General features: G+C 38.0%; 2 protein-coding genes across 9 annotated transcripts in view; one reads left to right on the top strand and one right to left on the bottom strand.

The window, feature by feature from the left end:
- Positions 1 to 24051, bottom strand: part of smc6 (structural maintenance of chromosomes 6) — an 87322-nt gene that overhangs the window by 5813 nt on the left and 57458 nt on the right. Inside the window, exon 28 of one of the 6 annotated variants that reach the window (XR_015512883.1) lies at positions 5643 to 5827. The exons of 4 other annotated variants lie outside the window; for them this stretch is intronic. The gene's annotated coding sequence lies outside the window, so the exon portion shown is untranslated. Of the gene's footprint in view, positions 1 to 2223; positions 2271 to 5642; positions 5828 to 24051 lie in introns of all 6 variants that reach the window. One more of the 6 variants, XR_015512884.1, reaches the window with a different exon arrangement.
- Positions 1 to 24051, top strand: part of vsnl1b (visinin-like 1b) — a 44757-nt gene that overhangs the window by 6160 nt on the left and 14546 nt on the right. For 2 of the 3 annotated variants that reach the window (XM_087289237.1, NM_001327943.1), the window contains 1 exon segment: positions 23855 to 24021. In XM_087289237.1, the coding sequence (XP_087145363.1) occupies positions 23860 to 24021 (162 nt within the window). In that variant the 5' untranslated portion in view covers positions 23855 to 23859. 3 annotated transcript variants of the gene reach the window in all.

Below are 24051 nucleotides of genomic sequence, written 5' to 3'. Positions count from 1 at the left end.
ATATGAAAACTTTAATATTACTATTATTTTATCACTATAATATTAGTGACATTAATTAAAAAGCTGAATAAAAATACATGTACACGCATTTAAACAAGTGCATACATAGACTCAATGATGGGCTAAAAGTCTGTGGATTTATGCAGATTCTGTGTGGGCCTACTTATTAGTTACTTATTTAATATGCTTATTAGCATACCTGTCAACCCTCGCGTTTCTCTCGTATTTTACACTTCAATCCCGCTATCATCCCGTAAAAGTATTTTCCCGTATTTTCAATCTTTCTATGAAGGGTGGCAATAATATATGCAACCCATACCACCGAACCACCAGGGGGCGCCCCTCTCTCTTAAATGTGAGTCTGTTCCGTGCGTTTGTTTAATTTAGGCACGAAAACACTTTGAAATGAAGACAAAAACGGCGAGATTCCTTTCCTTTTCATTACAAGTGCCGTTGCCCTCTGCAATTCGCAAAACAGTCATATAGCGGTGCGTTACGATCATACCTGCCAACATTTGTCTCTAAAAATCCGGGAGACAAGGGGTGGGGGATAGTTGTTTGCGAACTGAAGAGGGGGAGGGGTGGTGGTGGCTGGTTTCGCAAGCTGAAGAGCGGGGGGTGGGGGCGGAAGGTTTTGCGATCTGAAGAGCAGGGGCTGGGGGTGTAGTGTGTTGAGGGGTCGTGAAATGAGGGTGGGGGGATGGGGGGTTCGCGAACTAAAGAGCAGGGGGGTGGTGATGTTTGGGGTTTAGGAGTGAGTTGCAAACTTAAGTAAGGGGAGGTTCAATTCTGGGAGTTTTACGGGAGACGGGTCTGAAATATTTTTGGTTTAGTCCCTTTATTAATCAGGGGTCACCGCGGCGGAATGAACCGGCAACTTATCCAGCATATGTTTTACATGGTGCCATATCCAGCTGCAACCCATGACTGGGAAACACCCATACACTGTCATTCACACACATACACTATGTCCAATTTAGCTTACCCAATTCACCTATAGCGCATGTGTTTGGACTGTGGGGAAAAACGGAGCACCCGGAGGAAACCCACACCAACACGGGGAGAACATGTAAACTCCAGCTGGGATTCGGACCTGTGACCTTCTTGCTGTGAGGCGACAGTGCTAACCACTGAGCCACCGTGGGGAACATCAGTTTGTCAAAGTATGTGAATACATTCAGAAATACATTGTGGTATAAAGCTATTTGATATATTTTATAAACCTAACGCTAATATACATATATAAACATATTTTAATATGAAAAAAACAAACAGTAGCGACCAATCAAATCACCAGCAGCACCTTGGCCACCACATTTCCTTTAAAACATTTCAAGCTAATGTTATAGTGTGTGCTGCGTTCCTCACCTGGTTTCTTCCTCTCCGCTCTGCAGTTCAAAGCGTCTGCTGCATTCATCTGTCACGCCTGCTATTGATTTCATGTCAGTCGACCAAGCCTGAGCATCTTCTTTAGTTATAATTAGACATTATGGCTGTTCACTGAGAGCTGGAGTCTACTATTGGCAATTACAGCCAAGAATTGTGATGTCATCGCACCGCAGTTTCCCACAATGCACCATTCCCAAAGTGCACCACTCACTGCATTCAATTTAATGTTCATAGTGCTCAGTTTCTAAACCATGCTCTGTTTCATTTGCTCAAACTGTTTTCTGAAGGTAAATTACACTCGATACATGACTCATTCATTCATTTTCCTTCAGCTTAGTCCATTTATCAGGGGTCACCAGAGTGGAATGAACCATCAATTATTCCAGCATATGTTTGACACAGCAAGAAGGTCACCAGTTCGAGTCACTCGTTCGGAGTTTGCATGTTATCCCCATTTTGGCATGGGTTCCCCATGGGTGCTCCGGTTTTTTCCACAGTCCAAACGAATGCGCTAAACTGTAAAAAATGTCTGTGATTTCAATGGTAAAACACTGTAAAAATGCTACAGTACAAATCCGTAACGTGGTTAACAGTATCAGGCCCGGATTGGCTAATCGGGAGGACCGGGAGAATTCCCAGTGGGCCGGTCTGTTTTTTGGCCGCGAGGGCCGGTGTCCCTAGCTGCTTGCACTCTCAGCAGTCACACTTTTTTCTTCTATTTATTTATTTGACCATAGCTTTACTCTTTTTAATCATTATTTTGCCCCAGTGCCGCTCTTTTTATTTATTTTCTCGCAGCCCCGTGAGAAAAATGCAGCCTGCAGGTTAACTTACGTTAATGATGATGATGTAATGTAACTATCGACCCCAAACAGCGGCACCTTAGTGAATATAAGAATTCAAATAAAATGAATAATACACCTGCTCAATGAAAATCAAATGATTCACTACATTAATAAATCTGACATAACTTGATCAGAAATCTAAAAATAGGAGAAAAAGATTGAGCCATCAAAAGAAAGTAGTGCTGTGTCTTGAGGGTCACAAGTCATTAGTTATTTTTTACTCTCACTGTAATAGCGCCAATGTGGTCCAGTGGTGAGCACATTGCATTTCAATGTCGCAGACCTGTTATCGAATCTCCCATGAAATTTTTTTTTTTTTTTTTTCCGATTTTATTGTTAAGACATAAAATACTGTTAGGGTTGTTGAACATTTGAATTTCTAAAGCAGCAGTTTTCTTGAAAAGGACGTGATAGTGCCATTAGTAACTGAATTGGAATCAGTCGTGAACTGAGGTGGGCCGGTCTGGCTTGAAACTCCAGGGCTGAAAATGAGTCCCACTCCGGCCCTGAACAGTATGTTTCCGTAATATAAACGGCAAATAACCATAAATTTACTTTGCCAGAATTCTCTGCGTGGCACATCACTTTTTATGCATTTGGTTGACATTAATATGAATCTTTTAAGTTGTTTCCCCATAAGTTATGTACATTAGAGATTTATGTTACATCTAATGTTGTTAAACAATGTTTATTTCATGACTTTAATTTTATGCGTTACCATACTGGTGTTTAGTAGCTGTGTGAATGACACTGAGCACCTTCTTTATGCTGATACTCTTTTCTAGTGATGGGAAGTTCGGATCATTTTACTGACTCGGATCTTTGAGTCTCGTTGATCAAGATGAACGAATCTTTTTTCGAGTCATTTCGTTCATTTGGTTCAATTTGCCAAAATATTATCAAAATGTTACGAATTGCTTCCAAACACATCTACACCTAGCCCAAAAGGTTGATCACACGACAAATAAGTCATAAGTAGAATATAAGAAGGAGAAAATAATAATTCAATGTTTACCTGCTCTTTTGTCTATGAAGGTATTGTTGTCTCTTTGCTCAGCTCACCTCTTCATGTCTTCAAATGTCAGGGGTTCATTCACGTTACACTGACAGTCACATATAATCTTAACCAACGTACACAGTCTGAGTTGATAGGAGCCATGATCGTTCGTTCATCACGTGACAGAATGACTCAAACCCGAGGACTCGAGAGATGAATGGATCAATTCTTTTTCTGGCTCTAAACGCATATGATTGGCTCGTGATGAACGAGTGACTCAGACCCGATAGAGGACTCGAGAGGCGAGCGGATCAATTCTTTTTCCGGCTCTAAACACATATGATTGGCTTCTGCCAATGTGATGAAGACTTGAAATTAACGATACTACCTGCACAAATGTGCGCACGCGCGGATGAATGAATCACTCCCTGAGAGCACTCGTAGTTCCCGAGTCATATTGAAGATTCATTCAAAATGAACGAATCGTTCATGAACGACCCATCACTACTCTTTTCTGCTTTTGGGAAAAGTTGATTGTGATGAGCATTGGCTCATTATGTAACTTCCTCATCACCTCCTGCATATGGATGTGCTAACGTGTCTAACTGTGTAACAAAAGATGTGTAGACGTTGATCATTCAAAATACAGACATATTAGCTCTATAAATTAATAAAATACGGTAGTTTAACGTAAAAATGAAAAATTACTTTTACGGTTTGTATAGTGTTTTTTTTACGGTACAGTACTGGCAACCACATCTGCCGTTTTTTTACCGTAAATTTTACAGATTTACTTTTTACAGTGTGTGTAGGGATGGATATCGTTAAGGTTTTAACAATATTACTACTTTTAGCAATACCACTTATTGGTTCTGTACTTTTTTATAGTGTTTTTTAATGGGAAAAAAAAACAAAGTAAACAGAATTAAAAACTTCCTTTTATTATTACGTTTTTAATGTAAAATAAAACTTCCAATTATTGTAAAACAAATACAATATTTTTTTTCTGTAAAAGAATGTACAATGGTTTGGGGGAAAATTACTCTGACAGAAGTCAGGATCTTTATTGTGCTCCCTGCTGTTGAAAAATACCCTCTTTGAGATGTTATGGGGTGATGCAGTGGCACAGTAAGTAGTGCTGTCGCCTTACAGCAAGAAGTTGGCGTTTCTGTGTGGAGTTTGCATGTTCTCCCTGCCGTTGCGTGGGTTTCCTCAGGGGGCTCCGGTTTCCCCCACAGTCCAAAAGACATGCGGTACAGGTGAATTGGGTAAGCTAAATTGTCCATAGTGTATGAGATAGTGTATGAGTGTGTGTGTGTGAATGTGTGTGTGGATGTTTCCCAGAGATGGGTTGCGGCTGGAAGGGCATCAGTTGCGTAATAACTTGCTGGATAAGTTGGCGGTTCATTCCGCTGTGGTGATGAATATGATGCGCTGTCACAATGGCAAAGTAATGAGTTGGCCCACACGGAATCTGCGTGTGCAGAATTCCGGAGATTTCTGCAGATTTTTAGCCCATTATTAATTCTGATTATTTACTTGAATAATTGTGTAAATCTGAATTTATTCAGTTTTTATTATTTATTTATTTAGTTATGATACTCAGATGGATCCTCCCAAAATAATTCCGCAGAAATCCGCAGATTTTTACCAAAATTCTCCGTAGAAATAGCAAAAAACATCCGCAGATTCCGTCTGGCCCTGGTAATGAGCTATTAGTTTACAAAGCTAATGTCTAAAACAATCTTGGTTTAGAAGAAATAAATTCTACGACAAAAACAGAAGTAAAAAAATAAAATAAACAAGTAAATAACAGGGTGAGAATGTGGCAAAAATCAGGCTACCGCGAGGTTTTTCTTTTTCTGGATTGCTTTTCAAAACACTGTCGGTGGGGTTTAGGGAAGTGGGTGGACGCTGGTTTATTGGTGCTTTTTAAAACAATATCGGTTGGATTCAGGGAAGAGGGTGGGTGGGGGTGATCGGTTTGTCGGACAGTCAGGCGGTTGACAGCGGCCTCTGGTGGATTTACATGAGAACAGCAGGCGCGAATGGTGCTCAAGAAAAATTTGAGATCTGAAAAGCGTACACAGCGGACCTCTGATGGATTCACGAAAACAAAAACTGTAACAAAACGTAGCTCCTGGGATGTATTTGATGCTCTCCAGAAATGTCTACATGGGTACATAATCAGAATGAGCCTGGGTTGTTTTTGTCATATCATTTTTTACAGTGTATAAGTGATTTATAAAAATGGTAATTTGAATACTAAAATAATCAGCTATTTTACATAACCTATTAACTGTTTTGCATATGAAATTTCAGAATGACATTTGCTACTCATATGCTTCAATATGAAACGACAGCAAAATGAGCAAAATATGTTGAAATTTAGCCTGGCTGAGTGCTGGTACCTGACACACATGTCGCTCTCTATGGCGTCTCTCATGTAATTGGCTTGAGTTCAGTGTATTCTTCAGTTGACTTCACTAAACCCAGCTGAGTCACAGATCCTGAGGATTATTCAGAGTCAGTGAACCCCAGTGATTCACTCCAACTTTCCTGTGGGTTTCAGTCATGAAGACATCAAACCGCTTCACTGCGCACAAAACATCAGAGCAGGTAAGAGCGAAAGCAGATCTGGAACAACAAGACTGGCACAAATTGATGCAACATAGAGTGTGTGTTACGTCTGAGAGGAAGCAGATGTCGTTTTCGCCTCTAAATCTGTATTTCCGCAGGCTGTCAGGTGTTGTCTGGTACATCAAGGATGCTTAAATGCAGGTGTTTGTAGGAAGTAAATCAGCTTTTAATGCAATAAGTTAATATCTAATGTTGTGTTTTTACTTCTTTGTTGTTTTTCTTCTTCCAATACTTTGCATTTGAGGAGTGATTTACACACACACACACACACACACACACACACACACACACAACACATGTAATTGGCCTAGACTTTACATTTATTCATAGCAGATGTTGTTATCCAGGATAACAGACAAAAGCACTTCAAATTACCCTAGACAACAGCAATATACAAATGCCAGCTATAATTTTATTAGTGCTGTTAAATGATTAATCAAAAATAATCCCATCCCAAAAAAGTTCATATTAACCAAATACTATGTATCTAATGTGTCTGACTCCCATGAGCTTGGAGGACTGCATCCATACATCTCTGCAATGACTCAAATCACTTATTAATAAAGTCTTCTGGAATGGCAAAGAAAGTGTTCTTGCAGGACTCCCAGAGTTCTTTGGATTCATCTTCAATGCCCCCTCCTTCATCTTACCCCAGACATGCTCAATAATGTTCATATGTGGTGACTGGGCTGGCCAATCCTGGAGCACCTTGACGTTGCTGGAGAATTTGCTCTCTCCTTAGGTTTGTAATGTAATGGGCAACTCAGATGTTTTAATACCTCAGGCTGTTGATGTTGCCATCCACTCTGCAGATCTCTCATACTAAATGTAACCCCTAACCATGATTTTTCCTTCACCAAACTTGACTGATTTCTCTGACAATCTTGGGTCCATGCGGGTTCCAGTAGGTTTTCTGCAGTATTTGTGATGATTGGGATGCAGTTCAACAAAAGATTTATGGGAAAAAAACTACCTTCTGATATTTTTCCAAATGATCAACTAGAAGCCCAGTTATTAATAGTTGGTCTTACAACTGGGATTGATAACAAGACATCTGTTAGATAAATAAACTTATATACACTCCAAAAAAGGTTTAGTTTTTTATTTAACCCAGTGGTTTAGTTAAAAATATTTGGTGCTTTGTTGGGTTATTATTTTTTTTACATTTATTGGGTTATTTATTAATAACTCAACCAGTTGGGTTAAATATTTGGTGCTTTGTTGGGTTATTTTTAACCTTTATTGGGTTATTTATGTAATAACTCAACCAGTTGGATTAAAAAGTTTGAATTTCAACAGTCAACTGATTTAACTGACAAAGAAAAGCTGTGTTAATACGCATGCGTAATGTTGCTTTTGTGTTATAACGTTTATTTAAGCTCTAAAGCAATACTATTGTTGTTATTTAAATCAAATTACCTCTCCGTGTCGTGTTTTTATATGCGTTTCACCAGCACTCTTAATTATGGATTATACAAACTCAAGCTTCATAGCAGATCTGTATTACCTGAAATAGCTCGCAGTTTTGCTGGAATAGCTGGCAGTTCATTCCGCTGTGGCAACCCTTGATCATTAAGGGACTAAACTGAAGGCTAATGAATGAATCAAATAAACTTTTCTAGTCATCTCAACTTGCATCAATCAAACTGACTAATAATTCATTCATTTTCTTGTCGGCTTACTCCCTTTATTAATCCGGGGTCGCCACAGCGGAATGAACCGCCAACAAGCAAGTTTTTATGCAGCGGATGCCCTTCCAGCCGCAACCCATCTCTGGGAAGCATCCACACACACCTTCTCACACACACTCATACACTACGGACAATTTAGCCTACCCAATTCCCCTGTACCGCATGTCCTTGGACTGTGGGAGAAGCCAGAGCACCCAGAGGAAACCCACGCGAACGCAGGGAGAACATGCAAACTCCACACAGAAACACCAACTGAGCCGAGGCTCGAACCAGCAACCCAGCGACCTTCTTGCTGTGAGGCGACAGCACTACCTTCTGCGCCACTGCTTTGCTCCCTGACTAATAATATTAAGCGAAACTTTGTATCACTTAAAAAATGTTGAAACCTGATTAACTAATTAAAATACTTTAAAGCAGGGGTCACCAATCCTGGTCCTGGAGGGTTTAGCTCCAACCTAGCCTCAACACACCTGCCCGGATGTTTCAGGTGTGTTTGATTACACTGTTAGACCTTACCAGGCTTTTTTACAGTAGAACACTGGCAACACTGTTGCCAGCTACTCACTGTAAAAGTTTGGTTACAGTAAGTAACTGGCAACAGTGTTGCCAGTTAATTACTGAAACTGAACCATTACAGTGAGTGGCTGGCAACAGTGTTGCCAGTTGTTTACTGTAACCGAACCATTGCAATGAATAGCTGGCAACAGTGTTGCCAGTTAATCACTGTAATAGAGCAGTAGTGGTAACTAACTGGAAACTGCGTACAGTTAATTACTGTACTGTAGTGTTACAACTCACAGCATTATACTGCATACACAATAGTATGTCAAGGTGTTACTAAAATTAATTAGTATTCGTGCCTTTTATTAATTCTTTAAATTAATTAAGTTGTAAATTCTGACAAATTTATTTTATTGTTTTGGCAGCAAACAAATATAAAACAGAAAACGTATAACAAAATTAAGAAATCAGCAGATATAAATATCATCTTACATATTACTGAGAGCCACAGGTCTGCACAGCAAGGCTGCAGTCAAACTAACGTTTAAGCATGCAGAATTCTGTCATATGGCTCTGCGAAAAGGAGTGGGATTAAACAAAATATTTAGAGATTGAAAAAGCAAGCAACTGGTCCATAATTTTTGTTCAGAGAGGTCATAGTTTGATCTTTGATTAGTCTCAAGCAATCACATGATGTTATTTCACAGTTCAGAGTTCTCCAAGCTTGAACTTTCCAATGCTGCAAACTGTAAAATTTGTCGCATGAGCATGCATTCCAGGTCTGCAGCATTCACATGCGTATGAATGGAAGTCTAAAGGGAGAAAAGTGCAGTGTGACTGGGACTTTAAGCTGTAACTCTAATTAAACACACCTGATAAAACTAATTAAGGCTCGTTAGAAATCTAGAGGTAATGTTAAAGAAGGGTGGGAACTAAACTCTGCTGCCCTGCAGTTCTCCAGTAACTTGGAGTTTGACCCCCATGGTATATAGCAGGGGTGCTCAATCCTGTTCCTGGGGATCTACGTTCCTGCAGATTTCAGTTGCTACCCATAGCAAACACACCTACCTGTAATTATCACGTAGTGTTCAGGTCCTAATTAATTGGTTTAGGTGTGTTTGATATGAATAGCAACTGAAATCTAGATCCTAGTTCCTAGGTAGATCTCCAGGAACAGGATTAAGCACCCCTGGTATATAGCATACTTTTAAAGCAACTGCTAACATTTATCACAATCACATATCCAATAAACACACACACACACACACACACACACACACACACACACACACACACACACACACACACACACACACACAAAGTGCTGCAGTGAAATGTGTTACTCTCTCCTCAATGCTGACCATGCAAAAAAAAAAACTGAACAGCAAAAAACAAAATAATTATTTTAATTTAAATTTTAAAGTTTTAAATAATTAAAAACTGTGTCAAATCTCAAAAAATTTAAAATAATTATAGAAAACAAAAATAAAGTTGGCAACACCGAAAAACCAAAGGATCCAATCTTTTATTGTTATAATTATCTCATGACAACAAACTTTTTTTATTGTTTCAAATATAAATTCATTGGTGGAAACACAGCTCTGAAAAATACTTAGCAACAAACTCACAACCTGGGACCGGACAGGGGAGCTTTTGTGTGTAGATGGCTATGTGTATCATGTTTTTGTGATTCCCTGTGATGATGTGCACATGTTACCTTACTGAGATGAAGGAATTTAATTTTGGCTCAGTTGCCAGAAAGATACACACAACTGTTAGCATCTGTACATTATGGCAGTGTGCAATATAAAATAAATACATATACTTAAACAAAAGTAATGTAAGAAGTTATATGAGGAGAGGCTAACTAGCTAACAATGTAGCTTTCAAGTACACAGTTCAAGATAACAACAATATAACTTAAAACACAGCCTTATTTTATAAACCCTCAAAAACATTTGAACACATTTTACTTACTCATTGTAGATTCTTATTTAAAGCCTAAAACATATCAGACTCAACATCTGAATTGATAGACAGAGAATAGAGCACACTCAGCAGTAAACAAATCAAACACCTGGCTCTCTTAAAGGGCCAGCATTTTCTGAAAACTCTTTCTAACACCTTTGTGTTTAGAAAAAGACGGACAGCCTGTGCCCTGTGGGAGTGTGTGGTGATGCCTAAATCATTTTTTTTACAGTTATTTACTGCACAATCTACAGAGTAACAGTGCAGTTATACTAATTAAACACACCTGATCAAACTAAATCTAAAGGTAGAGTGTTGAAGCAGGACTGGAACTAAATTCTACTAGGCTGTGGCCTTCCAGGAGTTTGACACCCCTGTTACATAGCATATTTTCAAAGCAACTGCCTACATTTATCACAGTTATGCACATATCGTTTAATAAAAACAATAAAAATATACAATAATATAAACTTCATCCATAGAAAAAAATAAATAAATAAATAATCTGATTCTCATGTCGTTCCAAATTTGTAGTAAACAATGATAAAAAACACAACAAAGATCATGATTTATACATTTATTTAGGAAAGCCTTTATACTGTTAATGGCACTTTTACTTGCCAGTTTTCCAGACAAATTCATTGAGTCTCTGCAAAAATGTATGTGCGTGTTGTTTAAAATATATATATATTTTAATAACACATTTTTACTAGTTATTTAGCAAAATACTAATATTCAGTTCAAGTGCAATTTAAAATCTTAACTATAGGTCAAACTAGGCAATTAAATTAGATTAATTATAGAAAAAATAAACAAAGATATAAAAATTATTGTGACAATTTCTTTTCTCTGTTTGAATATTTTTGCCTTTAAATGCATTTCGTCCATATCTTACACTTACAATTTAATAAGCTCTGTGGCATTGGTTGACTCCTGATACTCAATGTTAAAAACATAAAAGGAACCAAAGAAAACACAGAGATAAAATAAATATAAAATAGCAACATAAAGCATCAGAGTAGATGGGGCAGTAATGGTTGAACAGTAATTTACCATTTATTATCACAGTAAATATCTGTAATGGTACATAGAGTAAATTACTCTAATTTATTCTTTGGACTACAGAATTTCATACAAATCCTGCTCCTTTTACAGTAAAATACTGTTTCCTTTCATTACAGCTAAACACTGGCTATTTTACAGTTATTTACTGCATAATCTACAGTAAGGGTTAACAGTGTAGGGTTGGAGCTAAATCCTGCAGGGACACCGGCCCTCCAGGAACAAATTTGGTGACCACTGCTTTAAAGCAACATCAAAATATTTGTTGTCTTGACTTTTTGTCTTTAAACTTTTTACAGTTAAGCTCTAATCCAGGGGTGCCCTAACATTTTCTTATGAAGGGCCAAAAAACAACCTTGATTGAGGCTAGTGGGCCGAAGTAAATATAGCTGAATATAGCTGTCATGGGTAATTTCCAATTTATTTGATAATATTTAAAAATAACGATAAAACATTGCATTATATGAACTAATACAGCATAATTCTTTAACATTCAATAATGAACCTATTACAGTAAACACAAAAACAATCTTATTTACAACAGAATTGAGTTACACTAGTTTTTGTCTTGATTTGCTCATTGATATTTTTAAAAATCATATGGAGATTTATTTACAACTTTTAATAGAAACATTTCATTTCAGCTAGCTTTTTTGTAGTTCAGCAATAAAGCAAACAAAATAGGTTATGTCAAACTAGAAATGACGATCTCTTTTAAAGGCATTTGCACCGACCCTCGTAATCAATCCTTCTCAGATGGGATGGTGGGCCAAATCAAAGGTTGCAATGGGCCATTTTTGGGCATTTCTGCTCCAATCAGTTAAATATGACTATATAAGATCATATACTTTATGAATTTTAATCAATGTTGTGCTTGTGAAGTTCTACACAAATAAATTAGATTTAAACAGATTTTTTATTTGCAAACAGAGACGCAGCTCCCACTGAAATGTCGAAGCCATTTCCAATTAATGCGAGCAAAATGACACGCGCCAACTGTTTAATTGACTGAGACAGCTGTTCAGAGATTGATTCAAATGGGAAACAGACCATAATTGCAAGTCATTCAAGAAACTCTTTCTTAATCCAAGAGATTTGAGTCAAAGCCAGTTAAAATCACACATATAGGGTCTCTCCCAACATTTAAAAGCCTCATTTTAGGATTTAAATAAACATGTTGCTTTTAGCTTAAAATGGTCACACTGCATTTACCTACTCAGGCTCATTTTGAAAACGTTCCACTATATACATTTCTGGAGAGCGCCAGATTTGTCGCAGGAGGTAGTTTGTTTTTGCAGTTTTTGTTTTTATAAATCCACCGGAGGCCGCTGTGTACGCTTTTTGATATCTCAAATTTCTCTTGTGAGCGCCATTAGTGCCTGCTGTTCTCACATAAATGCACCAGAAACCGCTGACGACTGACTGACTTACCGACAAACCTATCACTACCCACCCACCCCCTTCCCTAAACCCAACCGATAGTGTTTTAGGAAAGCACCGACTGGCTTGATTATTACCATGTTTTTAGATTTTACTACATTCTCATCCTGTTATTTAATTGTCTATTTTAATTATCCGGTTTCTAAAAACGGACTTGAACCCTGTCGTTGTGGTGAGCTCCTCTGCGTCTCAAGTCCGGCAATGTACATGGCGAGCAAACTAGACAAACTGGTAATGGTGGGAAAGCCATCCATACGGAGGTAAGGGGTCAGCTGGTAAGCTCGACGGTGTTATACCGCTTTGTAGAGTTCGTTTTAAAGACTAAATGCAGCCATACATACTTCTGGATAAATAATTCACAATCTCCACAAATGTATATAGGGCTACGTTTTCAGAATGAGCCTATGTTGGTATTTACGGCTTTTACCATGTACTTAACCATTTGCAAAAACATGTTGGTGCATTGGAATTACAATTAAAACCCTATCTTTTAACATTTTTAATGTTAGAGGTTACTATAACTCAAAAATATGAAAATTTATTCAAGTCAACTTAACAGTTCCCAGTTACAATGTGTTTCAAGAGTTCACATAGTCCGAAACAGCCTATTACTCAGTAGATACTGCATCTGAATTTAAACGTACTACTATGCCGTTAGAAAAGTACGTTCTATACAGCAGTGGTCCCCAACCACCGGGCCGCGGACCGGTACTTGTCCTTGGAACAATTGGTACCAGGCCACATAAGAGGTCATGAATTATTTATGTAGAAAATATTCCCCCCGCGACTTGGTTTCTTCCACTCATGCCTGGTCTTTTAGCATGTAAGGATTAGGTAGGTCTCAAGAGCTCCCCCTAGTAAAGAAGGAAAAGGAGGAGATGGGGTGGAAGGGGGATTCTTCCAAAAAAAAAAAAAAAGATAAGGCAGTAGGGTGAAATCAGTCTATATATAGTGGGCTTGGACTAATCTGATTGGATTATTACTGATGATGGATGAGTACAATTACAGACATGCTCCTCTTAAAAGTAGTCTAAAAACTCGAGAAAAGTTTGGAAGTTGGTTTTCAAACTTAGTTATTAGAGTTTTATAATTTGTATTTCTGTCCTAAATATTGTTCCTCATGCTAGAACTTACAATTGTACTGTTCAATTCAGGAAGGAAGAACATGTGAACTATTTGTTTTCTGCTGATAACAATTTATTGTCTAATACGGATTCTTCATATTTGATACAGTAACTCTCTGACTTGCATCATTAAAAAAAGTTAAACTCAAAAGCAAACAGGGAAAATTGTGAAACAGTCAATTAACATTTATTCACCATATATATTAGGAAAAGTTACTGTTGACAAAATTACAGATTTTTCCTGCAGCATTTTTATAGTTTTTGTAATCTGTTGAAATCACAGACATTTTCAACACTGGAAAAACTGTGCATAAATGATCAGTTTTCCATATTTTGTGATCTCATGTTTTAATTTTCCCGTTTATTTGAATTGCAATATGGGAGCTTGATCTTTCTTCCAACCACTTTTAACCCTGAAAAGTTAAAAAAAAAGGGACTTTTATTAACATTTTTAAGCTATTTAAAATGATATTATAGCTGTTTCTCAATTGCAAGAATGTAAAAAACGAACTTGTGTTCTTGTGGAGACCGGTCTTCCCAGGTGTCCTCAGAAGAACGAAATCAGGAGATTACAAGAACAAAGAACATGTCCTGTGAGAAATGAGATGCTCGTTCTTCCTCATGGTCACATGACCTTCAGGCATTTTTAATGGAAAATCATTTAACCATTACAGCGTTCATACGATTTATTGTTTTTCCCCTTTTCACAATACATACTCCACATGAAAACCTTATAAATATACTCTGCACAATATAAATAAAACCGATTTTAATACGAATTTCACCCTTAATGTGTTCATGCCTTTATTAAAAATTTCCTGGTAATTTTTATATTCACCGTTTCTTTTACAGAAACTCCTGAGGTTAATAAGTGATATCTCTGAACTTTAATAATAAATTGAAATAATATGCTGCGCTTCCCACCTCCAGTCGCAATGACTTCTGGGACTTCTAGAGCAAATTCGGTGCTCAAGTCTGCATCCATGTGTCCTCAATATCAAGAACACATCCGGGAAGCTTCACGCATCCTCTGTTTCTTGGAGTCTTGAGTTTTGAAACTGAACTTTAGCAGCTGATGATGACGTTACACGAGACCGCAAGATCACTGAAGAACGTCTATTAAGAAACAGCTATTGTCTGGGTTGGAGTTGTATGTCATGCTACAAAAACCTTCTAATAAACTACCAGTACATTTTCTGTTCTTTACAGACTTATTTCTCTATCTATCACCTCTTATACATTATATTGTTTCAATTCGCTGCTAAAATGTCAATGAAAGTGACATTGTTCAACTGTAGAGTTGAATTTTCAACATCAAGTTGACAGAGCAGAGATCAACATCCCATAATGCAATTCATTCATTTTCCTTTGGCTTAGTCCTTTATTTATCAGGGGTCGCCACAGCAGAATGAACCACCAATTATTCCAGCGTATGTTTTTACGCAGAAGATGCCCTTCCATATGCAACCTAGTACTAGAAAACACCTAAACACTCTCATATTCACACACACACTCATACACTACAGCCAATTTAGTTTATTTAATTCACCTATAGCGTATGTGTTTGGACTATGAGGGAAACTCCACACAGAAATGCCAACTGGCCCAGCCAGGACTCGAACCAGCAACCTTCTTGCTGTGAGGCGACAGTGCTAACCACCGAGCCACCAATGCAATTCAAAATCGTAAATATACAGAAATCACAACAGTGTATAAGTACACGGAGTCTCTTTTTGCTTTTATCTAGGTCAGGTGAGCATACTGAGAGAGTATAGAAGTAAATAAAACATGAATTACAGACTACTATTTAGAGAACGCATGAGAGTTTCTTGAAGCCTCAAACACAAAGAGCAGGGCGCGTTTTACATGACAGAGCATGCATGTCTACATCTAAAGCCTGCACACTGTGGTTAATAGAGTGTTTACTGACACGAGCCCCCTAAGAGCAGGGTTGCAAGCGTACAATTTGCGCAAACGCACGCTCGGAGCATCAGCAGCAGTAGTGGTGATGCTCTCTGCATGCCGCATGTCTTGCGTCGCATAGCGCACACACACGCGCGCGCACACAGAGAGACGGAAGCGGGATCGTGTCGGCTGGAATCACCTTTACACATTATTCTGCGTTCGGTAAAAAAGCAAACCGCGACGAATCCGCGGAATTTGGGCTCGACACACGCAAAAGCCGAGCACCAGCGCATTTCCATCAGCCTCCAAACACTCAACTCGAAGGTAAGAGGCGATGCATGCGTGCATATGAAGCTGGGAGAGATTTATATGCGTCGCAGACGTGTGTGTTCCTCCTGATTTAGGCAATGTGTGAACGCGTGAATGCATGCGCGAGTGACTGAATGCGTTATTAGCGCGCGTGGCCTGATTAGATTAGAACACTAGCCTTTAATTAAAACCTGTGCATTTGATGCATTTGGAGCGCGGATGGCAACATGGGCTCACCGGTTGCTTGTTACCCCCGATTTGTTCAGTGACAACATTAAGTGTCGTGTATAGTGAATTTCAGAGCTGTTTCACTTGAGAGATGCTTTTTTTGGGGGGGATGTGAGATTTGAGCACTGCGTCTTTTCTCTGCAGCCTCTGTCGGAATGGTACATTTTGACTGTGGTGCATCATTAAAACACATCTAAATGATTCATTGGAGACATGCAAATGAATTGACGCCCCTAATCTGTCACATCAAAACGGATGCGTAAATGGGATCTAAAGCAGATCTTGGTTTTTAAGTCATTGAAATCTTTAGATCCTTCATTTATTGTGCATTTCTTCCCAGTGGTTTCTCTTCTCAAGGTCATTCGTTCAGCCATTGGTGCTTGAAAAAGCCCCAGTGCTATTACATAAGTGTGACGACTGGGTCGTGGTTAACAATTCCCGACTGTCTTTAATTGAAGCCGCATTCTCTTATCAAACGTGTTCGAGGCTGCTCTGTGTGTGTTTTTTTTCTATTCCTCCACGCACATTTGATGCGGGAGAGGCTGCAAACGCAGACAGACGCTCCACATGGAAATGAAAAGCTCGTCTTCACCCCTCCCCGTTTGTAGCCTATTTTACCTGATGCCCATTTACACATAAACTCTTGTGACTTTGATCTATTTCGAGAAGCAGCAACACAGCTGCCAGACCCCATCACAGCTGACTGCAGATTCTGTGCATTCATATTTTAGGTTATTTGCATTTAATATGCATGACATCATGGTGTTCCTCTGGCTTGTATATGTGTGTGTGTGGGGGTAATGCTCGACTGATATATGCGTTTTATTAACGGTCAATGCTGAAAGCCATTTTTAGTGGAGGCATGCACACACAATGCAGATGTGACAATTTAGAGGGAGAGTTCACACAAGAATGAACATTCTGTCACTTTTTATGCACCCATTTGAATCTGTCTGCAGCTTAATTAAAGAAAGAAGATTTTTAAAAATGTTATTACTGGCATGGTGGCTCAGTGGTTAGCACTGTCGCCTCACAGCAAGAAGGTTGCTATTTTGAGTCCTGGCTGGCGTTTCTGTGTGGAGTTTGCATGTGCTCCCTGTGTTGGCGTGGGTTTCCACTGGGTGCTCCGGTTTCCCCCACAGTTCAAACACATGTGCTATAGGTAAGTTGTATGAGTGTGTATGAGTGTGTATGGGTGTTTTGCAGCTGGAAGGGCATCCGCTGTGTAAAACATGCTGGATAAGTTGGCGGTTCATTCCGCTCTGACGACCCCTGATTAATAAAGAGACTAAGCCGAAGGAAAATGAATGAATGAACTACCGGTTTGCTAGTCATTCCACAGTGTAGAGATACCCATTAAGTTTTTCAAGAAACATTTTAAAGGCCCAACGCTCATACTGAATATCCTGATTGGCCTATCAGACATCCAAGCATTGATCAGGTTTGTTGTTGCTCCATTACGGGGACACATTTTTGTGAATCAATGCCAATGAAAATAAAGACGCATTATCGATTAACACTTTATGTTTGTTCATTCATTCATTTTCTTGTCGGCTTTGTCCCTTTATTAATCCGGGTTCACCACAGCGGAATGAACCTAAAACGTATCCAGCACGTTTTTATTCCATCTCTGGGAAACATCCACACACATACACTCATACACTACGGACAATTTAGTCTACCCAGTTCACCTGTACCGCATGTCTTTGGACTGTGGGGGAAACCGGAGCACCCAGAGGAAACCCACGCGAACGCAGGGAGAACATGCAAACTCCACACAGAAACACCAACTGAGCCGAGACTCAATCCAGCAACCCAGCGACCTTCTTGCTGTGAGGTGACAGCACTACCTACTGCGCCACTGCATCGCCCCACTTTATGTTTGTATTTATTAGACCATTATAAATGTATCAGAATATTGATTTGTATTGTCATGTACGGTGGGTAATTATTTATTTGAATTATTTTAACGTTTATTTTTAATTTTATAAAAATATTTATGGATTTTTTTATTTTACTATTATTTTATTTTGTTTATTTATTATTATTATTATTAATAATATTTTCCATTTTGCTATATTTTTATCTATTCCAGCTGTAATTGTATTGTAATTTTATTTGTTTGCTAACTAATTTGGGCGGCAATGTTCAAAATGGGGGGGGGGGTAGTTGGTACAATTACAATCTTGATTGTACAAAATGTTTTGTTAAAGCTTGAGAAAATAATCACAATTAAAGATTTTTTTAAACAGTTATGGGGACAGTTCACCCAAAAATTAAAATACTGTTATTATTTATTGCACTTACTTTAAAGAATACATGATAAAACCCCTATGGTAATTTTCTTTTCCTGCTATGGAAGTCAGTGTGTTCCAACACAGTGTGGTTCCGAGGGCAGGGCTTTGGGGGCTTAAGCCCCTGATGTATAGTCAAAAGCCCTTGATCTTTTGGAATATGTTGCACTTAAATAAAAATAGGTTGTATAACAATTATTTTATTATCCATCCATATCCATATCAGTACTTAAAATTACCACATACATCCTGCGCATTCCACTAAACACAGCGTTTGTGTCGGGTAATTGAATAGTCAGCTGTTCACCTGTTTCTATTGGCAGGTGGGAGTGGCTCTGTTGTCACATGGTGGTAATAAAAAATCCCGCCACTGCACTGTCATCATTCATTCATTATTTTGAGGAGCTGAAGCTGATGAGGTAATAATACAACTGTTTCGCCAAACTTAGTAGTTCTAACTACTGATGAAACTTAATATTTGTTTTCACAATATAAATATAATGTAGTTTTGGTTAAATAAAATAACTGTAATCAATAAAATGTGCATTATTTAAATGTAAATACATGCGAATTATTCAGAAAAACATCAATTGTATTGGCTTTCTAGATATGATATAGATATAGACATATTTATCTATTTATTATAGCCAGTCACATCTGTTTCTCTAATAGTTAAATCACCTTGAGTTCATGCATCTAGCATAGTATTTTATAGCTATATTCTACTGTAACATGCTATGTCAGTTAGCATCGAATTATAAATCGACTTCCTTATGAAAATACCTAAGATGGCTGGAAGAACACATATAAACCATTTATTGTCGCAGTCGTGTAAATGATTAGTTAAAGCTTTTTATGTTTATTCAGATCGTATTTTCATTCAACTACAGCAATAGCTGGATGCCTTCATCCATTTTAGGAATTTCCTGGAATGTTCTGCTACTTTTGTGAGGCATATATGGAATTTCTGCTCAAGTATGAATGAAACGGGCATTACATGCATTTAAAGTGCGACAATGCCCACATCAACCTATTTTGAGGAAAACTGAAAAAAACCTCTCTCTAAAGACATTTGAAGTAAACATAGTTCTAGCATATAGATCTTTATTTATTTATCTTTTTTACTATTTTTGATACAATTGTTATTATATCAATAATAGTAGCCTATTGAATATCATTATTTTGCAAGATATTGAATTTAGAAATTCCAGTATCTTGACAACACTACACCTCAGTTGATCACTCTCTCCAAATGAACATGTGTGTAGCTTTGAATCACATTGGATAACAACTCACAAACTCTTAAATAACCATATTTTCAGATTTAAAGACAGGCAGAAAATCACACTTTCAAAAAACAATCAGAAACTGTAAATCAGGAGGAGATAGGAGGTTCAAGAGGTTTGATATGACTACAGACAACAGACTAGTAAATGAGAAGTACCTTAATTTATCAATGTTTACTCCTTTTTGGTGTTACAAGTCAACAAAGCTTATTGTGAAAATACTGTCAACTCAAAAACCCTTTATGCATTATCAAACCATTTATAATCACCTTTAGAGTAAATCACCTTTTGAAAGTGGGGTTATTTTAGCGGGGTGAATTAGAACTTCGTTTTAGGGGCTTATCCCTTTTGACCCTTGCAACGCCACTGGTACGACAACCAACATTCTTCAAAGTATCTCCTTTAGACTGTGAGGGAAACCGGAGCACCTGGAGGAAAACCACGCCAACACATGGAGAACATGCAAGCTCCACGCAGAATTGCTAGCTGTTCTAGCTGGGACTCAAACCAGCTAACTTCTTGCTGTGAGGCGACAGTGCTAACTATTGAGCCATTGTGTCGCCCTGCATAATAAAACCTTGATAGTAACTTCTTTTTCTACTTGGGAAGTCATTGTGTTCCAACAACCAACATTCTTCAAAATGCCTTCTTTTGTGATCAACAGAAAGGATTTCATAAAGGTTTAAAACCACAAGAATAGTTATTTTTTATTTTTGGGTGAACTGTCTATTTAAGAGCAAGATTTACTAACAACTTATAACCCCATTTTTTCAGCATAAAAAAATTGTAATAAAGTCTAATATTAATACTGTAAAAGAGGTTAAACTGTCAATTGTATTATTGCTTATGCATTTGTATGAGTTTCACTTTCATATGGTAATTTCTTTTTCAACCACTGAAGTCAATAAGTCCCAAGAACTAATATTTTTCAAAATATCTTCTTTTATGTTCACCAGAAAGGAGCTCATAAAGGTTTAAAACCACACGAGGGAGAATAAATGAGTGCTTTTTTTTGGGGAGGCTCCACGCAGAATTGCTAGCTGACCCAGCTGGGACTCAAACCAGCTAACTTCTTGCTGTGAGGCGACAGTGCTAACTATTGAGCCATTGTGTCGCCCTGCATAATAAAACCTTGATAGTAACTTCTTTTTCTACTTGGGAAGTCATTGTGTTCCAACAACCAACATTCTTCGAAATGCCTTCTTTTGTGATCAACAGAAAGGATTTCATAAAGGTTTAAAACCACAAGAATAGTTATTTTTTATTTTTGGGTGAACTGTCTCTTTAAGAGCAAGATTTACTAACAACTTATAATCCCAAACCCATTTTTTCAGCATAAAAAATTGTAATAAAGTCTAATATTAATACTGTAAAAGAGGTTAAACTGTCAATTGTATTATTGCTTAAGCATTTGTATGAATTTCACTTGCATATGGTAATTTCTTTTTCAACCACTGAAGTCAATAAGTCCCAAGAACTAACATTTTTCAAAATATCTGGGGTGAACTGTCCCTTTAAGTGCCAGATTTACTAACAATTTATAGTAGAAGGTAGAGGTCAGTGCAGGACTGATTTTTTAGTCTTTGTTCACCCACTGCCCGCTTAGAATAATTTTCTACCTGACCGTTTTCGCTAAATTTAGATCTGGTTTACAAAATCTCATGATTAAATTGGGAACTACCAAAAGAGAGAGATAACAGATAAAACTGTAAGCTGTGCAAAGATTGTAGGCTTAATGTCAGATTTGTTTTCCCCTTTGAGACATGAGTGCCGCTTTAAACCTGAGGTTCCAGTCTACTGCTAAAGGGTAAAACTTTGAGGTATTAACACATCACGCAATGTTTTTTTTTTTTTCATTTGCATCTATGATGCATGAAAAAGACTGATGTGGGTTTTCTGACAGTAAACTGACCATTTTCTAATGCAGGGGTTCTAAACCTTTTTCACTTTGAGGCTCACCTATTTCTGCGGTCAATGTTTGAAGGCCCACCTGTCTGACATTTTCTCTTAAATGTTTGTATGAAATGCTCATTTAAACATTCATTTATTAACAAAAATATATACATTTGTTGTGCCTTATTTTATTTTATTATTGTTTTCACAGGATTTTATAAAAAAGATTTTAATATTATATTTAATATTTAAATATTTAATGATACTATTTAAATATCTACTATTTAAAAATATACAAACGAATGAAAAATACAGTAAAATACTCGAAATCTGTTGAAACGCGTCGATCTGATGGCGGATGAGTTTGCAGCAGGATATTATTGGGAGATCACTGACAGGAACAGTAAACAGCTCCGCCAGAGTGTGTCTGAAGCCCATATTTAAGTTTATTTTACAGTATCGCAGAAACACCACTGAGCCTCGCGTCCATTATAAAACACTGGCAGGACATTAATTTGGACAGCTATGCAGATTTATTAAATTCATTAATTCATTTTCTTTTCATCTTAGTCCCTTTGTTAATCTGGGGTCACCACAGTGGAATGCACTGCCAACTTATCCAGCACATTTTTTAGCTTACCCAATTCATCTATACCGCATGTCTTTGGACTGTAAGAGTTTGAAGTAATCAATCACAGAACAGGAGAAAGTCCATTACTTCAATCATTTAAATATAGCATATTAACAATGATATCCGAAAATTATAGTATAATATTGAGAGTTAATTTTAAACTATCTCACGGCCCACCTGCTGGATCACTAAGGCCAACTAGTGGGCCACGGCCCACCAGTTGAGAATCGCTATTCTAATGCAAGCTGAACGTCCTTCAAGGACAGTGGATCTTCCCTTTGCTCTGCCATGGTAAAGCCCGCTCTGAGGACCGTTATGCAGATGATGCATACACAGACTGTGTGAATAAAAAGCATGTGCAGAAAACACTGTTCATGCGTTCATCATGTGTAAAAGTAGTGAGCACTGGCTTTACCGGAGTTCAATAAGAATAAGGAAATCACAGACATGCTGTTCCAAAATAACATCGGGACTTGAGAGTGGTTTTTTGTTAGACAGCCTGCTGCCATTCAAACTACACCAAAGTTACTGACTGCTACTGCAATTTATTATGAAATTTATTTCAGTGCTGCAAGAAATCTGGTCTGAGCTACCAGAAGCTACGTTTTTTTGCAGTTTAGTTTTCGCAAATCCACCAGAGGTCGATGCGTACGCTTTTTCAGATCTCTAAATTCTCTTGCGAGTGCCATTTGTACCTGCTGTTCTCACATAAATCCACCAGAGGCTGCTGTCGACTGACTGACTGACGATAGATCTCCCCACCCACCCTATTCCCTAAACCCAACCGATAGTGTTTTCATAAACAATCCAAAAAAAAGAAAAAAACCCTGCGGCCACCTGATTTTTACCACGTTTTCAGACCTGTTATTTTATTTTTATGTCTTGTTTTTGTTTTACCCGCTTTCTGTAACCACTTCTCGGAAAACTCGACCCCCGCTCTGCGTCTCAATCCCTCAGATGTATGCGACGAGCCACTGGGCAAACTGCTAACAGCAGTAATCATTCAGCTGGTAGCACAAAAAGGAACCAAAGCCATTGGCAGCATCATACCACTCCCTAGCGTTCCTTTTAAAGACATACCTCTGCCTACATAATTCACTCTTTCCAGAAATGTGTACAGGGCAACGTATTCACAATGAGCCTGTGTTGAAAATATCTGTGTCTATATACCTGTGTCTAATATTAATGCTGTAAAGTAGGGGAAACAGTTATTTTTATTATTTGTAGGAATTTCCTTTTCATATGTAAAATTAATTAATATAAAAGTCATGAAATTACAATTACTAAGTTTGCTGCAGTTGGTTTACTGGTAATTTCACCATCATTTAACAGCCCAAAAAACCTTTCCTTATCCAATTTGCACCTGTGTTTCAGTAGATTACCTACTGTTTATTGGTTATCATTGGCTCTGCTTGTTTTATAAATATAAACTGCATTATTCGTGATCTCTGTTCTTTAATTTAAGTATGGTCCACAGAATCACTCACAATCACAAGAATCACAGAATCAAAATACCCAACGTCATTTTGTATGGGATTAAACTTGGCCTGTATAGTAAACCAATTCCCCAATTTTACACCCAGATCTCTTGAAAGAGTCCAACATTGCGAGCATTCTGTAACCATACTGTACTCGCTCTTTCCTCATGCAGTAATCATGGGAAAGCAGAACAGCAAACTGACCCCTGAGGTGATGGAGGATCTTGTGAAGAACACAGAGTTTAACGAACATGAGCTGAAGCAGTGGTACAAGGGTTTCCTGAAAGACTGTCCCAGCGGCCGACTAAACCTGGAGGAGTTCCAGCAGCTCTATGTGAAGGTGAGAGCCTTTTACCAAACAGTAGAGATA

The sequence above is a fragment of the Danio rerio genome, chromosome 17, assembly GCF_052040795.2.
Source record: "Danio rerio strain M-AB ecotype USA chromosome 17, GRCz13ab, whole genome shotgun sequence".
NCBI lineage: Eukaryota > Metazoa > Chordata > Actinopteri > Cypriniformes > Danionidae > Danio > Danio rerio.
Note: the sequence above shows the minus strand (reverse complement) of the source record. Positions and strands in the feature narration are given on the sequence as shown.